Source organism: Aspergillus pseudonomiae, assembly GCF_009193645.1.
Source record: "Aspergillus pseudonomiae strain CBS 119388 unplaced genomic scaffold BDV37scaffold_69, whole genome shotgun sequence".
In the NCBI taxonomy this organism is placed as follows: Eukaryota; Fungi; Ascomycota; class Eurotiomycetes; order Eurotiales; family Aspergillaceae; genus Aspergillus; species Aspergillus pseudonomiae.
This window is the reverse complement of record NW_022476061.1, coordinates 13,707-31,303: the sequence shown is the minus strand read 5'-3', so window position 1 is coordinate 31,303 and position 17,597 is coordinate 13,707. Positions and strand designations below refer to the sequence as shown.

Here is a 17,597-nt window from a genome sequence, read left to right as displayed (position 1 = left end):
AGAACGAACGTATAGACAGAGAGGCTAAAGGAAACTGACTTGCTTAGTTTCACCATCATTTGGTTACTAGTCCTGAACACCACGTAGAGGTGCAAGTCTTGATCAGGTGCCGTACACAAGCCCTGTACGACTAGGGGGGCAGGAGGAGGATCGAAATGGGGATACGTATAAAAGCAACAGAAGTAAGAACAACCGGAAGATTGGTGGACAGAGACGCTAAAAGGAAACAACAGGACAAAGGAAGAGGTACACCAAAAGTTATAAGTGGACAGAAGAAAAATAAGAATAGAAGGAGAATAAGAATAATAGAGAAAGATAAAGATATAAACAAGAAGAACAGGAGGAGGATAAGAAGAGGATAAGAAGAGTAGAGGATAAGAATAACAGAGAGTAAGAATAGAAGAGAGTAAGAATAGAAGAGAGTAAGAATAGTAGAGGATAAGAATAGAAGAGGATAAGAATAGGTGGTTAGTAAAATAGTAAAGAGTAAAAATAGAAGAGGATAAGAATAGCAGAGGATAAGAATAGCAGAGGATAAGGATAACAGAGTATAAGAATAGGATAAGAATAGCAGATGGTAAGAATAGCAGAATGATAAAAATAGGTAGAGGGTAAGGATAGACAGAGGGCAAGAATAAGCACAGGTGTAAAGATAGTATGGGATGAGGCACACGAATAGACACAGGTATAAAGGTAGAACAAGAGGCTAATAATAGGCACAGGCGTAAGAATAGGAAGAGGTATAAGAATGGAAAGATAGGAAGAAGCACAAGAACAGACACAGGCGAAAATTTAGGAAGAGACTAAGGATAGACACAGGGATAAAGATAGGATGAGGCACACGAACAGACACGGGTATAAGGATAGAAAGAGGCATATGAATAGAAACAGGCGAAAAAATAGGAAGAGGCTAAGGATAGACACAGGCGTAAGAATAGAAAGAGGTATAAGAATGAAAACAGCTGTAAAGATAGGATGAGGAACACGAATAGATACAGGTCTAAAGGATAGAAAGAGGTATATGAATAGGAGCAGGTTGAAGATAGGAAGAGGCGTAAAAATAGAAACGGGTTAACAAATAGGTAGGAAGAGGCATAAGGATAGGCACAGGTGTAAAGATAGGAAGTGGTATAAGAATGGAAACAGGCGTAAGAATAGGACTATAGGTATTAGATGGGTCAGTATGAATCTCGTCGTCGTGGGGAAGGAGAAGAGATGATGCTTAGGTGGGCCAGTATGGATGGACTGCGTTGTTGTTGAGAAGCAGGAGGCTGCCAGTGGGCCAGTGGGAATTGCGTTGTTGAGAATTAGACGGACGAGCTGAGGTGGTTAAGGCGGTCCAGTGTGAATCGTATTGTCGTTATTGAGGAGGGGGATAAGAGGGCTGCTCATATGGCCGGTATGGATGAAATGCGTTGTTGTTGAAGAGATGAAGAAGAAGAGGAGGAGAATGAGAGGAAGAAGAAAGAAGAAGACGAAGAAGACGAAGAAGACGAAGAAGACGAAGAAGACGAAGAAGAAGCAGACAGAACCATCGGACAAAAGAGGAAGGCGATGAGGTCATCTGCACCTGCCCTAACTGGACAGTGTATACTAGTACTACCCGTGTCCAAGTTGATAGGAAACGGTAGACATTAACAGATGCGGCAACAGATGTTCCAATTGAGGTCAAAGATCTATGTATGTGTAAGGAATCGGGATTGACATCGCTGGTGCTGATGTATAGCTAGTACGTCTCTGCTCTTGCTACAACTTGCAGTTGCATTGCCCAGGTGCCACCACGTGGAGGCGCAGAGTCCGATTTCAGCACCCTTCCTCCTCCTTCTATTGGTATGTAGGTTGATACTTGCATGGTCAGACCCTTCCAGGACACCTCCGGTTGTTCGGCTATACAGCCTAGTAATCCCGAAGGGCCTGGTCGAAGTCGCCATACGAAGCAGAGCAACAGACACACCGAGCTTCCCGAGATACCAACAACCACTAGACCACGGTCGTAGAGAGTTAAATAGGAGTGGCTCTCACCCACTGTGCCATAGGAAGGGGGCTTCCCGCAATGTGATTTGTATCGGCTAGTTGTATCAGGTGCAGAAAGCACTCCCGTACGGAAACCCGATCTTCATAGTCACCGGTTGGGGCTTCTTGCGCCGCAGTGCTGCTTTTAATGGGTTTGCTGTACTGCAAACCCCAGCTGCCATTTGATAAAATCTGGCGGAAGAAAATCGTCTCCTCATATGTGGTTAAAAACCCGTAGCGCATGTTGGCCAGCATCATGTATTCTGCGATTTGGCCTTGTAATCTAGTTAGAATGCATATCATGTATTGCAGGAGTGCAGCATACCGAAAAGTTGTTGAACCTTTGCCCGAGCAAGAGTAAAAAGCCGAGCAAGTTTATGGGCTTTAACCCACGGCGTTTTGATCTCTCCAACAATCCTTAAATGACCGGCAGTGGTCATGCAGATCATATCTGGGACCTTTCTGTCAATCCATGGGGCCGCGGCCGCCTTATAGTCTGCAAAGCGCATATCTATATTTATTGACTTGCATATCGCCCCCATCGCTTGTCCGATGTTTTGTTGGACGCGCCCCTGTACCCCCGACTCAGCACCCACCACAACATGTTCAGCATTGATATTTGCCTCCGTGGCGGCAACTCTACTTGTCCACGATATAACTGGTGTATCACCAGTTATTCCAGCTAGCTGGACTGCAGCTCGAGCCTCTTCCACGAAATTTGGCCACTCCTCCATGGATCCAACAAAGTACTTGTGTAAAGCACAGGACTTAGTATTTCCAGGCCCTCCAGCAAGGTCAGGTAGGGGCAGCTTTATGAGCTGCTGAGGTCGTTGGGCAATTGCTTGCGGTGCCATCGTTATTAAAACCAGATGGAGAGTTCGAGTATTAGCATATGGAGAATAGAACAGGGAAAAGGATTTTTATGTTTGTAGTTTTACAGCCTAAGATAATTCGCGTGTTAGTATCTGTGGGCTTCACATAGTTTCAACCTATGCTGAGCAAATGTTTTGTTCCATATTATAAAGATGCTACTTCTGCCAAGGGGATACAGAGCCCTTCGAAGATGTATATCTATATTCCCATGCTATCTCTCAGGGATCAAATAATAGATAGAAGTACACAATATATAGCAGAAGCTCTTAGAATTAGATATGAAAATACACTAGTGTAAAAAGAGTATTATTTCTTTTGAGAAATGTTTCGAATTGAAGGGTTTTGATATGTCATAAAGTGAATATGTACATCTGAACTGGCGATACAGTTTCCCTTCTTGAATCCTAATAGTTGCTCTTAGTAACAACTCTTGAGCATGGCAAAGATATGAACAACCCGGCGAAACCTGATTTCAGGAGAGACGACACGAACACGCTATGTACGCAACGCGTTGATGTGATGTGGGCCACTATCATTTATTTACGGTGTAGCGCGTAGCATGGAATACAAATGCCATAGAGGCTGGCTGTCCGACCTTTTAATTCTATGCGGCTCTATAGCTCCGATGTAGTGAATCTGATATTTCTATATGATATAAGTATGTATAAACTGATCCCGTCAGCCTAACGAATGGCTTCAGGGCCTATGTGTTAGTATATCATGTAGGGCAAAAGTTAAAGCATTCACCGTAGAACCTAGGATTTACAGTTTGTTAAATAGTTTTCGATTCCTTGGAATGGCTCCCGAGCCCGACCATAGTTGCCACGTCCTAAGATGGATTAGGGGCCCATGTCCAACTGTTGACGCATATTGTGTTATATCAGTTCTACGTATACTATCCCTTCTCCACCTAACCTATATTATGTCGTCTACCACCATCCTTTCATTTGACCCTTCGCGCTGTTAGCCTCAACCAATACTACTTTTCTTCATCTCGTGACACTATCACATCATTCAATTGCTGACAGTCAACGCAATGACTGAAAGAACTTTTTTTGATGAATGGCCAGGCAGAGAGGTTGACTTTGCTCGTGAGGGGGATTCAACATGGACCCTGACGAAAGTGATCAGCGAGAAGAACAGCCAGGTTGGTGGTAACGACTTTTACAAGCATCAAGTTTTCGGTGGTGCGTATGGCACTTTCTTATGCCACGACTTGCTGGACAGCACTCGGCGCGGCGCGATGAAAATATTCATGCAGTATGTTCCACTACCCAGGCCTAATGAAACTTTAAACAGCTTATGGATTCCTAGAATTCCCTTTGAAGGGACTGAGTACGCGCCGGCTGAATTCAGAGCTAGCCAAGCCTCAGCCTCTTACGGGCTTGACTTTTTCATTACTAGTCAAGTAGACGCACTGAGAACCCTGACAATTAACGGCTGTCAGTCCGCCCCGAATATTGTGGCCATGAAGAATGACCTTCAGAAGGAAACAGACCCAGTGCCTAGTGGATACATTCTCTTCATTCTTATGAACTACCTACCTGGGGTGCAACTAAGCGACGCTATCTTCTGGGAGTTGGAAGCCTCGGAGCGTGAGCAGATACATCAAGCCTTTAAACTTGCCTGGCTGTAAGTTCTATCTTCTTCTATCAAGATTCAAATTTTGACTCTTCTTCTATCATCCAGCGATTGTATGCGCTCGGGAATTTTACCAGCGCTCCAAGATATAGAGCACGTCTTCTGGGACGGAGCAGCGAACAAGGCGTACGTAATAATTCCTGTTGACAACGACAATGAGGCATTCTCTGGGCATGGCTAATGAAAAGCACTATTTACTTTATTGACAGTTATATCACCAGCTTTAGAATGAGTGAGCCTGCAGGGGCAGATATCGTGTGGCGGGATACCGAATGGATTGCTTGGGACATGGCGATGCCTCAAGATAAATATGCCTGGTATAAGGACAAGAATCCTCACCCAGACATGAGCAAGTGGACACTCTGATTCCATGGGAGAAGCCCGTCTTTGCTTTTACTTCGTGATAGTTTTTGAATCAATTCGTTAGTACAGCTGATTGCAAACCGGTGCAAATCTTTATACTCTTTAACATCCTCCATATTCACAGGACACGCTGCACCACCCTTATAAAATATTCTGATAATCTCGGGTACAGTTTGCTGTCTTGAATAGTGAGAATCTATCTAATAACTTAGTATCTTATAGTTAACTTGTTATCCCGCATACAAGTGTATCCTTCTGCTACATGGACATATCATGAACCCACCAAAGATCCTCCTGGGAGTTATGTTGATTATTCTCCACAGTAACAATAGATAAGGGGACAGCGGTGCTGTGGTAGTGAGCAAGGCTGTAGCTGCTCACTCCTCTTCCTTACCAACCTGACAATTTCCTTCGTGTACCTAGTCAAGTTCCCTCTGTATCCGCAGATGTGAACGTCCAACAATTAGGATATATTTTCGTCCGGTTCATATTATGACGACAGTGGCTTCTCTTACGCCTGATGTCTACCAGTGATCGCGTGAATATGAGTTTATATTACTATCTTAATCTTGATTCTTATGTATACCGCTGGATGTGATATACGGTATCTCTGTTTTTAGGTACAATTCACGGCGGTATTGAGGTATCTAGCATTGGCTTCAATACAGCTATTATACTGATACCAATAACTGCTTGAAACACACAGATGGTCGTATATAACTAGTTGGATAGCACGCTTCCAATGTAAGAGAAATGGTGCAGGGAATGCCTTGGATATTACAGGAGATTAGTATGCGATTAGCAGGACCGTTTGAAGGGCTTCAGTTCTATAGTCCATATAGAAAACCATGGTGCTATCGCATTTATCGAGTTGTAAACACCCATGAGAAGAGTTACTGTCGTAAACTGTCAGCCCAGCGGCAGTTGAGCTGCTGACAACCTAAAGGTTATTGGAGTTCCGTCGACTAGAATAACTATCGGTCTTTGTGGCCTTGTTCTTGGCCGCTTTCAGAACACTTATCTATCTTATATGGTTAATGCTGTAGCTCATGGCCAGGTCAAATACTACACTGAGAGAGCATAGCAAATGCTGGATGAAGGAATAGCCGACGATAGACAATGCATTCTGGTTTCTGAACACGGCACAGAGCAGCTAGAAATTCTAAACCCAGAGAGTCACGTGATATATGTGCCGCTCCCCTGAGTTGGAAAGATTTTCGAAATTAAAATAGAATGCGTTGAACAACCTTGGCCAACTAAGAATTTTGATTCTTGCAACAACATGTATCTCTTAGCTACGTACGTATGTTATCGTCTTTTTCGATCAGCAATGCATAGCATAGCTTAGAGTTTCACCTAGCTACCATGGCTCATGCCTGGCCCTTTCCTTCCAAGCTGCAGGGATCAATGCCAACCGTTGACCACGAGCATCCTTCTTTCAACTTATATAGTGACAGAATTATATGTGTTCCTGTAGCATATATGAGTGGGGTTACAAGGAATTAAGGGGCTCAATGGCTTCACTACGCGAGACTAAGCATAGTATAACTCTTGGACTACGTCGCGGATATAGTAGCCTGTAAGCCGTGCACGGACCGTTTGACGAGGCTGTATTGGAAGTGCAGGATACCAATCAAGGATTCCCTACCTTCAATCCTCCAGATTTTCAAAACTCGTAAGGCTTCATGCGAAATATGAGAAGGCTATGCTACACAATGTAGGATGGTCGATCAGATCTTCGATGTTGATGTGCCCCAAAGTATTAGATAAGCTTTCTGAAACCGGTCACTAAACTAAGATCTAAAAATACTTTACAGAACCATACGAAAAGAATACCCGATCCACTCGCCGCCTCGTCCCAGCCTACCAAATATTAGAAGCTCACGGAGTAACGATAATGAGAAGAGTGGGAAGACTCCACTCCTTACTTCTTTTCTGCTGAATTATCCTCTTCGTGATGAATGATCTCATTCTTTTTCTTTCCTGTATATAAGCCACCACTGATCTGGTGCAACGAATGTGATTGCACGCTAGCGTTACTTTGGCGCCTGCCATCTCTCATATCATCGCCGAGACTGGCTCAGCCCTGCCCAGCCATCCGCCCATTCCGCTGGTTTGCCTAACCCACGGACAACATTCTTTCCATCTGACCTTTCCAGAACCCTGGCCATGAATCCCTTGTCATCACATTCCGCATGTTGAATAGCTGAGAATTCACTGGATAGTTTGTTTTACTCCCTCCTGGGGATTGTGGAGAATGTATATCCCATCTCAATATGGACGGCTTGTCGCCCGTCAGAGTGGACCGCCGGGCGCAGACAACAATCATGAAGCTCGGTCCGAGACTTCTCGCAGGAATAATATCTTTATCATAGTAAGTCTATCTCCAGATGATGCAGTGATCGGTCTCCCATCGTTTTCTCCGACCTCGCTGACGAGTTATCTCGACAGTGCGCTGCGTCCATCATCTTCGCAATAGCCGTCATTCTCATGGCGTATTTCACCCTGCGCACGCTCCGCCGCATGAACTGTCGCCCAAAATACATCCCCGGGAAGTCTTTAAAAGACCGATGGAATCGCTGGCAAGCTGGATCGTCATATGGTCAAGTTCCAAATGATGGGACGTCATCAAATCGAGAGGGAACCGGCACAAACACCAGGTCTGTGGAAGGAGGGTCAGAAATGAATACCAATAGTGCAGTTCGCCGTGAGACCTCAGTCCGTTCCGTCATGACCCTCCCTGCCTATTCGTCGAGTCCGAAACCCTCAGAACAGGTCATTGCGCGAGAAGGAGAGCGGGGCGGCATGGATGTCGTCGTTGAATTCCCCGAGACTGCCGAGGAAGAGGAGTCCCGCAGGGAGGAGCTGATGGAGTCTCTGTACCAAATCCGCCAGCAGCGGAGACAGGAGATAGCAGAGCGGGAGGCCAGGCGAGAGGAGCGTCGTGAGGCTCGTGCTCGTGGGGATTATGTCCGTCTCGAGCAGATTCGCCAAGAGAGTCGTGCTCGAGCCCAGAGTCGTTCTTCTGCCAACGGGAGCAACAGCAATTTCTCCTCTGCATTGACTCTGGCAGAGGCTCGAAGTCGCGGTCGCGAGAGGCGTATTTCCAGTGTCAGCTATGCAGCATTGGGCTATGTGCGACACGATGGAACGCGTATGCGCAGTACCTCTCCTGATGGGCCTGATACGGATTCTCGCCCTCTTTTGTCCAACACCGATACGATGAGCACGGAAACGGCCAATCGTTCATCCACATCTAGTCTGACAAATGTTCATTCACGCGGCGAATCGTACTCGTCCGCTCATTCCGCAGACACTGCTGCATCTGAACAAGATAGCTTGACCCCGGTCCAATCGCACGCTGCTTCCACCCACTCGATGATTCCGAGTTCTGGGGAAGGCGATTTGGGGGCTCTCCATATCCCTCCTCCGGACTATGAACAGCTGGACTGGGGAGAGGCGCCTCCGTATGAAAGTCCAACCGCAGAGCGAGGTAGCCAACCACCACAGTTACGGGAGCTCACTCCTCTGCCTACCATTCAAATCGATCTCGCCAGCCCTGTGAACAACACGCCTACCACGCCTACAAACCCCCACCGCGAAGAGCATAGCCCATCAGAAAACCAAGGCACTCATCGCGACTCTTAGCCCTTAATTCCCTTGTCTACATCCCTATTTAGTTGATGTCGTATGGCTATTGTTCCTTGACATCTTCTCTACCATCTCTGGCGTGCTTAGACCGTTACGAGCTTACGACGTTTAGATTCCCCACTGTGTGGCCAATTCATTGTTATTAATAGCGCATTCTCTATTCCTTCTCAATTCACAAGCTTAGTTTCACTTCGCTAGCATGGCGTTCGGATGACATGTATTTGGCTTTATGCAGACCTCTACATGTATATAAAGAGTGCTTTGTATGGATTTATTGAACATATTCCACCAACGCTGACTGACGGTAAAATGGACGTTCCTTGTACCCACAACATCCAGGGCGTTTGACTTACGGAGTAGAAACCGACCGCTTGGACATAAATTTTGCCTTCCCCGGCCAGTGGCGCGAGCCCCGAGCGGTAGAATTGCGTTTTTTTCTTATCCACATTGCATCAACAGTAAGAGGTCGCGATCAATGTCCTTTTCGAGGTGTGTTTATACAATCTTCAAAACTTGGATCATTCGCGCTCATCTGGGATCGCTACACACAAAGTCCGATCTTCATGGCATGTTTTGCACAAACGTTCCTTCAGGATACATACCGGAGCGTGTTGGTGTCATTGAAGAGCGGCTTGAGATTATCACTACTCACTGTGTGGTATACAACGTCTCCAACTCTACTGTTACCAGTATTGGTGGTGACTGGAACGAGATCTATCTCAATTAACTCTTTGGATACCGACCGATATGGCTACTTCTAGTTTCATGGGTGACCTCAATCTGGTTGGAGACCACGATGCCTTTAAACAGGGTGCTGTCGGCCACAGGCTCCGAATATATGTGCATGTTCTGCATCTTAACATCCTCGACTATCCGTTCCTTGCTCTCGCTGAATGTCATGTTGGTGATGGGGTTCACGCTCGGGGGTCCGCGCCGACTTCGATAATTTCGGCCGGTGAACTCGCTACCCCCGATACACGGTGACTTGTATGAGGTCTTCTCCGTCGATTGGAAGGCGCTTCCGAAGAGCACGTTGAGCCAGGATCGGAAGAGGTGGAAGATCATCGGGAGGTTGGTGGTGACGACCGCGACGAAGGTCTCGCGTGTGCCCCATGAATTGGCAATTTCGGCGCCGTTCAGCGGGTCCTAGTATGTGGTTTAGAGATGGCTCTGTGTAAAGGGAAGTTGTCCTGGATGTACCGTGATAAGGAAGACGCTCTTGAGAGTGGCGCAGACGAGAACAAACACACCGGCGCCCAGCACGACGGTTGTTGCGATTTTCTTGATAAGCCTCAGGCTAGACTTCCACAACATGGGGATTGGGATGAAGATGAGGTATGGATCGGTGATGATGTTGGCGATGAAGGTGACCCAGATGGTGGCCTTGGAGATAGCGGGCTGACAGGTGTCTAAAGGTGACGGACTTCAGGTTAGCGGGACGTCAGGTATCAGAAAAGAGGGTTGCTTACTTCCAGGGTCGGGGTAGATCTGCCAGTACTTGTGGAATGGCCGACAGGCTGCAAGAATGACGATGATACTAGCCAGGAAGCTTCCAATGACAAGCGCAAACCCAGCCCAAACTGGGATGCGATAGCGGGGACCAAGGCCATTCTGTGGTATGTCAGTGACTGGTCGTTATATACAGTGACCAATATTCGAGTTCCTACCGTGAGCCGGACGTAGAAGGCCATCATTGACAGCTTCAGGGACGCAATCAACGCCACATAAGTAGCCCAGCCTGCAACCTGGATTTTCGAGCCAACCACTCTATCATCGCCGTTGGTTTAGCTTCCCCGGCGCTTTGTGTTTCTCGGCTGAGATGCGACGCACCTTTGATAATATTCCGAATCGTCAACAGACAGCGACGCGCGCTGGGCGTCTGTCATTCCACTGTTCGCCAGGCCATGGGCCACACTGCTCACGCTATATGCAAGAGCTGTCTGCGCCGTGTAGAATAGCTTTCAGCCCATTAGCATTGGTTGAAGGTGGGATACAGTCAATTTTGAGGATACACACAATTCCGACCCATACCAAGTAGTCGTCGGCCGCGAATTGCTTCCATCCCACGGCTCTGTATCGTGCATATGTTCTAAGCAGCGTTATAGCCACTCCAACGGAATACAGTGTCCATAACTCCACCACAGCAGGACTGAGCATCTTGCATAGCAAGCGTTATCCCAAGGCGATCTTCGTCGGCATTTGTTAACAGCAGGTTCGGATGAGCGTGGGGAACATAAATCGATGATGCCTGCTAGCGTTTCTCTCACGCCATCCACGGGTTCTCGCTCTTGTTTCCATTCTTCAGCCACCCACACAACGCGATTAATCTATTGTAGCCGAGGACAAATTGCAAACCAACGGCTTCTATACTAGAGGTGCGCTAGGGTTGGCCGTGGTGGTATGAGCCAATCGCCCGATCCCATTATAGTGTTTCCAGTGTCCACCCGGCCAGTACTCCATATTTAATCAATTACCGTTGCATTGGTTCGACCGAAGGATCCGTCCAGCATGCGTCGACCGACGATGGTAAAGATAACAAAAAGTCGGGTTGAGCAAATTTGTGCCGACTTTTCCTCGTTTCCTCACTTCCCCGTTTTCACATTGAAAAGGGCAATTCCTGGCTAGCAGACATGAAACGATCGGAAGCAACGCAGCAGGCGAGATGTCAAGAGTGGGACAGCACGGGATCGTTTGATGGTTCCGACTGTTGGCTTCCGGACTCCCGGTAGGTCGAGCCTGCAATGGGGCGATGGCAGGAACGCCCCACTTTCACTTAGTAGTATATGCGCCAACGCACGATACAATTGCTTGGTCGGAACAAAATAACAGCGCAAACTAGGCTGCTCCAGGCTCGAATTCCGAGACCCATTCTTGCAGATTACTCGGACCGAACTGTTGCTGCTGCCCCGCGACCCCCCTGAACTAATCGATCATGTTTCCTGCAGCTCCTACATAAGCGCCGCAGCCCGCTTGCAGGGTTTGCTCCGCTGTGAGGCACTAGAGTTTCTTGATCTCTCACATTCCAGAACCCCTTGTCACCATGTACCTACTCAAGAGGGAGGCCTTCACGGCCGTCGCCGTATGGGCAATGACCTCGGCCTGTCGCAGTGTGCCCGTCGCGCGCGATTGGGCTAGTGGTCTGTGCCCGCGGAGTGACGCCGATCTGCAGGAGCTTGGAGCCAAGCTTTCCAGCACGGCCAAGGTGTACTTCCCTGGCTCGTCGGAGTTCGAGCTCGCATCCGCACGCTGGTCTACACTGGCCGAACCCAATGTAACAGTCGTTGTGGTTCCCGGCACCGAGAGCGATGTCGCCGAGACGGTAATCCTTCCCTGAATGAGACTGGCAGTAACAATCGATTGATTGCTGACTCTGTAATTGCTCAGGTGAAATTCGCCAACAAGAAAGACCTGCCCTTCCTCGCATACAATGGCGCCCACGGAGCCCTTACCACCCTCGGCCAAATGACCCACGGGATTGAGATATCCCTGAGCCAACTGAGCAGCGTTGAAGTCGCCGAAGATGGGAAAACGGCCAAGTTCGGCGGCGGAACCATCTCCAAGACTGTCACCGACGAGCTGTGGAAAGTTGACAAGCAAGCAGGCAAGTCTATAGTCACCGTCCTATCAATTTCATTGACCATTATGCTGACTGTCCGAAACAGTGACTGGAACCTGTGAGTGCGTCAGTCTTCTCGGACCGGCGCTTGGAGGCGGACACGGCTGGCTTCAAGGACACCACGGTCTTGTTGCAGACCAGTTCATCTCCATGAATGTTGTTCTTGCCAACGGAACCCTGATCACCATTGACGAGAACTCAGATCTCTGGTGGGCGATGAAGGGAGCAGGCCATAACTTCGGCATTGTCACCTCTCTGACTACCAAGATTTTTGATCTTGAGCACAGTGAGTGGGCTATCGAGACTATTACCTTCAGCGGTGAGAAGGTCGAGGCTGTCTACCAGGCCGCCAATGACTATCTCTTGAAGAACGGCACGCAGCCCGAAGGTGTCATCAATTGGTCTTACTGGATGAACGATGCAACTGCAGACCCTAACAACGTAAGTACATCCCTACTGATACATTGTGCAACCCGCTAACCTCACCCTTTTAGCCTGTCATCGTCTTCTACATTATCCAGGAAGGAGTAACGACCGTGGACTCCAAGTACACCAAGCCCTTCCATGACATTGGACCGTTGTCTGTGGTTCCCGACAGCGGCACCTACAAGGACCTCGCTACCTGGACCGGCATTGCCAGCTCATCCATCCCATGCCAGAAATCCGGCTACTCCAACCCCCGTTTCCCTATCTACCTCGAATCGTATAACGTCCAGGCCCAAAAGAAGATCTGGGATATCTTCGCCCCGGCCATCCGCGGAAACTCGGTCTTCAACAATTCAATGTTCCAGTTCGAGGGCTACTCTACCCAGGGCGTTCACAACATTGACAGCCGCTCGAGTGCATTTGCTTTCCGCAGCGAGAACCTCCTTGTCGCCCCACTCATCAACTACCTGCCTGGCGGCGCAGATCGTGACCGTCAAGCGCGTGCCTTAGGCACCCAGCTTCGCGACATTCTCCACGAAGCGAGTGGTCGGAAGGACATGCGCGCGTACGTCAACTACGCCTACGGAGACGAGACACCAGAGCAGCTGTACGGCAGCGAGCAGTGGCGTCAGAACCGCCTGCGATCGTTGAAGCAGAAGTATGACCCAGAGGGCAGGTTCAGCTTCTACGCTCCCATTCCTTAGACCTGGGCGCAAGGGTGTGAGAATTGTACATATCACGGGGGATTTTACCAGACCAATGTACATTAGTTGTATCGATATTATAGATGAAAAAATGAATAAATAAAAATGGCATTTAGATCTTCAAGTTATAGCATGCCCTCCAATTGTAATTCCGTAATTATGCCACTATCGGGATGCATATAATATTTCGACGGGATGATGGGAGTACTATTAAACCTGAGATACATAGATCATATACATATATATATTTTTGAACACGGCAATAGTTAGCCGTTCGAAACCAAATCACCCGATTTTTTCGAGCACATATCACTCGTCAATACTAGTAGATGACACCACCTTCCGCAGTGCTGGAGAAGTTGCGCGATGAAATCCTTAAACATGACCGCATCAGTTGAACCGCGTGAGAATGACCCCATCCTGCCCATATGTAATCAATATTTGATACCGATGGTAGCAATGCCTGTATCGCCAGATGGTGACCAATCTCAACTCCCTTGACATCTACACCATCTATACTATCAGGAATATTATGGGAAAAATCAACATATCCGGAAGTAGCTTTTTAAATGATGATTATTGTACAGTCGAATGCGGAACATGAATGACGTGGAAGGTAATTTATGCCACCGCACGAAAGGCGGTCGCACGGGAACTCCACCCAAGTAAACAAACCACTAACAACTCATCCCAACCTCCTCAATTTCGACCCGCTAGACCCATCCATGCAATTTACACGTTCAGAGCAGTCAGCCATGCCATTGAATTGACTGCGGGAAGACTTGAATTTGCCATCGCATGCAACGCGCCCATTGAATATCGATTCTCTCTTGTGTTGATTATTGCTTGTCGTTGAGGCTCGGAAGTCGCGGTGGCCGACGCGCCATCTAAGCTTTCCCTTTCCTACGCTTTGATCTCAACAACGCCTAGAGCGTATTTTTTGATGTCTCAGACAGAATTGTAATTGATTTGGGTCTATTTTCTACTTTGATACCACATCTAGTCACACACCACACTCGCAGCCAACATGTCGCGCGAGCATACCGCGAACAGCTTCGCGTCCTTCGGCTCGGACTTCGACCTAGAGCACGAAGCTTTCGCGTCCACCAAAGAAGTCGGCCACAGTCCAAAGCTTCCAGATATGAAGGACAGCCTTGGAAAATCCCGACGCGAATCTGGTCATGAAGAAGAACCCGACTACGCCATTAACTCCTCCATGCTGGAACGCTACTTCCCAGAGTTCTCGCAGGCGGGTTCATCGGAGGAAGACGATCTCCCTGAGGACGATGAGTTCTCTGTAGAGGTCGGTCGGGGCCCCGCAAAACCCGCGCGTCGTCTAGATGATTCGCGGAATTCGTACATGAGCATCGAGAACAGTGTCCGATCTTCGTCGCCCGCCGTGAGACTCGACTACCCTACCTTTACTCCCCAGAAGCCGGCCACGCGCAACACGCGCAGAGCAGCTAGTGAGAACCTCCGCAAAGATGCTCAACTGAGACGGGCAAGTCTCGCTCAAAAAGAAAACGTCGACCCGCACACTTCTAAACCCAAGGCGAGCAGCCAACGGCGGACGCTATCCGACATGCATGCAAAGGTACGCGACTCTTATGATGGCTCTTTTCTCGGCGACGAAAGACCCCCGGCAGCCACGAATAACGCGCGCGCGACGCGCTTCGGCAGCCACCAGATTGCCGATGCGGTGGAAAGAGCGTCGCAGGAAGCATATGCTCGGGAAATCAGAAAAGGAAAGCAACCCGCCAGCTCACGGCTGGCGTACATGAACACGGCTGGTGATACTGCTACGCAACAGTCATTTCTACTACCCGATCTTCCCAATCTCTCCGAATTGGTTTCTGGTGTATACGAAGATGGCACGCCGGTTTTCACGCGTCAAAGTCGCGCACGAACAACACGTTTCATGTCGCCTCCTCATGATGCTACCGACGTGTCGTTGACTCGTGATCATGTCCCTCTTGATGCTGTCCCGATCCCAGAAGATGAGAAGGCTCTATTTGTATCCCTGAGGCTTCTACAGGATAAGGTCTCTGAGCTTGAGAGAGCCAAGGCGGAAGCTGAAAGGAAGATTGAAGAGGTTAAAAGCGAGAACGCTACCCTCAAAGCCGGCAAGCCTCGCGCAAAGGATAAACATAGCCGGACCAAATACGACACCGATGAGGATGACCACCGGAAGGATCGTCTGACCAATGAGAACCGAAGTAAGTATAGTTACTGCATTTACCTTCTCCCGGTGCTAACGGACTGCTTTAGAACTTGATGCCACCAACTTGGCTCTGCAGAACAAGCTGGACGTTGTAGAGCGCAAGATAGAGATCCAAGAGGCAGCATTGAAGAGATTGAACCGGGAACGCGATATGGCGGTTTCTCAATTAGGGGTAGCTTATCTCGAATCCCAGGATCTCAAAAATGAGATCGAGGACCTTCGGCACGAAAATGCGGAGCTAAAATCCCAACTGGTGAAAATTGCTCCCTATATCTCCAAAAAGCGCGAAGAGACTCAACAATCGGAACAGACGTCCGCATCTGAAGCAAGCACTGAAGCCAGCCAAGACAACACACATAGCAGAAATGTGAGTCGGGGAACTAAGGAGCTCACCAGTAAGAGTGCACGATCGAGGACCGGGCGCCGAGAAGATTCCAAGGCGAGAATTTCCACCCAGGTTGACAACGAAATCTCACGACTTGAGAAGGAGCGAGCGGATGAAGCTCTCTTTACCATTGATGTACCGCGATCGAAGGAGCCATCTTCCAGTTCGAGCCGGTCAGGACAGCGTACCCAGACCAAGAAGTCAAACACAGGCAAGCAGCGTGTCAAGCGAGTGGTTGTGGAAGAAGTAGATGTCACCGTTGATACGACCGCTGAGGCAACCGGCAACACCAAGAAATCGTCCGGGGTGGAACAGGACCTGACCTTGCTGAGCTTTATCGACGTAAGTAATCATAGCATTATGTGATCAAACCGAAGCTTATCATGTCTACAGGAACGTGAAATTGCTCAGCTGCGAAAGACTCTAGAAGAAGAAAGATTGGCGCGCAAACGACGACAATCGAGTACCTCCAGGGATCACACCTCTAACGAAACAGAGAACTCGACCCGTCGAAGTGTGTCTAAGTCGGCGGCGCCTCGGAAATCGTCCCTAAAAGAACCCAAGGATATCCCTACGAGACCGGCCTCGGCTATGGGCGACGTGACAGCGACCTCCAAAGCCAGTGAAGGGGACAGCAACTTGTCAGTGCCTATTGAACGTCCTCGGCGACACTCCGACCACGCCGCTACCCCTCGCCGGAAGCGCCAAGTTTCCGAAGATATGACGTCGGCATTCATCCTGCCTGACATCACGCTCCATCGGGCTGACCTAGTAGCTGAAAATCCGGCGCGTCTGCCTCAGTCTGCCCAACGGGCACTGGACAGCGCCACCCAACACAATGGAAAGAACTGCACGGTGTGCAAGCGTTCTATTCCCGGTGACTCTTGTGACCACACGCGAGAGTCGGTTAAGATCCCTAAGCCTATCCCGGTGTCGGAGCGTATGCCAGAACCATCCGTTTACAATGAAGAACCTACCATGCGCCCCGCACAACCGCCAGCGGTTGCCCTTGCTACAGTGCTCAAGGCGTTGGAGGACGAGCTTTCACATCTGAAGATGCAACTTCTAACGTACCAGGGGGCATACAACAAACTAGACGCATCCTTGAGCAAGCGGCAAAGGAAATCGCTTTCTGCAAAGATCGAGAAGCTGCTGAAGGACATCGACATGAAGGCTGACCAGATTTATGCATTGTACGATGTGCTTGAGGGGCAGAAGAGCAAGGGTCAGGAGATGACCGAGCAGGAGATGGAGGTGACTCTCCAATCGATTGGCATTGACGTGGGAGCGGCAAGAGCCGCTGATGTGACTGCTACGACTGATAAGTCGTCACAGAACAATGCTACAGACTATGATATTGATGATGATGAGGACCTTCCATGGGAAGGAATTGAGAGTACAATGGATGTTACTGGTGGCAGCAATCACAATTGATACATGGGGTATTGTGGAAAAATTCGTTTCCTATCAGACGACTGATGTTGTCTCTTTTCCCACTCTGTCCTTTCCGCTCTTTCTTTGTCTTTTCCCTGTACCCTTCCCCTTTTCTCTTGATATCCCTTCTTTCCTTGCAGCAGGGAGGCGTGGTGATAAGGCCGGGTTTAAGACTGACTTGAATGTGCATGTCCCTGGGCTAAGAACCATGCTTCTTCTCTATCAGGAAAGGAATTAATCCCAGAGGAATGTGTCCGCTCCTTGATTGAG

General features: G+C 48.7%; 6 protein-coding genes across 6 annotated transcripts; 4 read left to right on the top strand and 2 right to left on the bottom strand.

The window, feature by feature from the left end:
* Nucleotides 1–2,001: 2,001 nt before the first annotated feature.
* BDV37DRAFT_286010 (uncharacterized protein) lies at nt 2,002–2,867 on the bottom strand (the record flags this gene model as incomplete). The annotated part of the gene is made up of 2 exons (XM_032087837.1): nt 2,002–2,288; nt 2,339–2,867. The coding sequence occupies 2 exons, from the start codon at nt 2,865–2,867 to the stop codon at nt 2,002–2,004; spliced, it is 816 nt and encodes a 271-aa protein (XP_031938356.1).
* A 1,055-nt stretch (nt 2,868–3,922) lies between these two features.
* Nucleotides 3,923–4,893, top strand: BDV37DRAFT_273929 (uncharacterized protein; the record flags this gene model as incomplete). Its single annotated transcript, XM_032085139.1, has 4 exons — nt 3,923–4,146; nt 4,201–4,518; nt 4,576–4,653; nt 4,737–4,893. 4 exons carry the CDS (start codon nt 3,923–3,925, stop codon nt 4,891–4,893), a joined length of 777 nt encoding a protein of 258 aa, XP_031938355.1.
* Nucleotides 4,894–6,846: 1,953 nt separating this feature from the next.
* BDV37DRAFT_256029 (uncharacterized protein) lies at nt 6,847–8,786 on the top strand. Its single transcript, XM_032082791.1, has 2 exons — nt 6,847–7,264; nt 7,342–8,786. The coding sequence occupies exons 1-2, from the start codon at nt 7,148–7,150 to the stop codon at nt 8,536–8,538; spliced, it is 1,314 nt and encodes a 437-aa protein (XP_031938354.1). The 5' UTR covers nt 6,847–7,147; the 3' UTR covers nt 8,539–8,786.
* A 478-nt stretch (nt 8,787–9,264) lies between these two features.
* Nucleotides 9,265–10,698, bottom strand: BDV37DRAFT_273928 (uncharacterized protein; the record flags this gene model as incomplete). The annotated part of the gene is made up of 6 exons (XM_032085138.1): nt 9,265–9,687; nt 9,742–9,950; nt 10,011–10,152; nt 10,209–10,308; nt 10,372–10,481; nt 10,573–10,698. 6 exons carry the CDS (start codon nt 10,696–10,698, stop codon nt 9,265–9,267), a joined length of 1,110 nt encoding a protein of 369 aa, XP_031938353.1.
* Nucleotides 10,699–11,140: 442 nt separating this feature from the next.
* On the top strand, nt 11,141–13,428 carry BDV37DRAFT_188122 (FAD-binding oxidoreductase). Its single transcript, XM_032079613.1, has 4 exons — nt 11,141–11,860; nt 11,926–12,142; nt 12,204–12,598; nt 12,652–13,428. Exons 1-4 carry the CDS (start codon nt 11,582–11,584, stop codon nt 13,285–13,287), a joined length of 1,527 nt encoding a protein of 508 aa, XP_031938352.1. The 5' UTR covers nt 11,141–11,581; the 3' UTR covers nt 13,288–13,428.
* An 801-nt stretch (nt 13,429–14,229) lies between these two features.
* BDV37DRAFT_188090 (uncharacterized protein) lies at nt 14,230–17,444 on the top strand. Its single transcript, XM_032079611.1, has 3 exons — nt 14,230–15,503; nt 15,556–16,235; nt 16,287–17,444. The coding sequence occupies exons 1-3, from the start codon at nt 14,315–14,317 to the stop codon at nt 17,325–17,327; spliced, it is 2,910 nt and encodes a 969-aa protein (XP_031938351.1). The 5' UTR covers nt 14,230–14,314; the 3' UTR covers nt 17,328–17,444.
* Nucleotides 17,445–17,597: the final 153 nt, after the last annotated feature.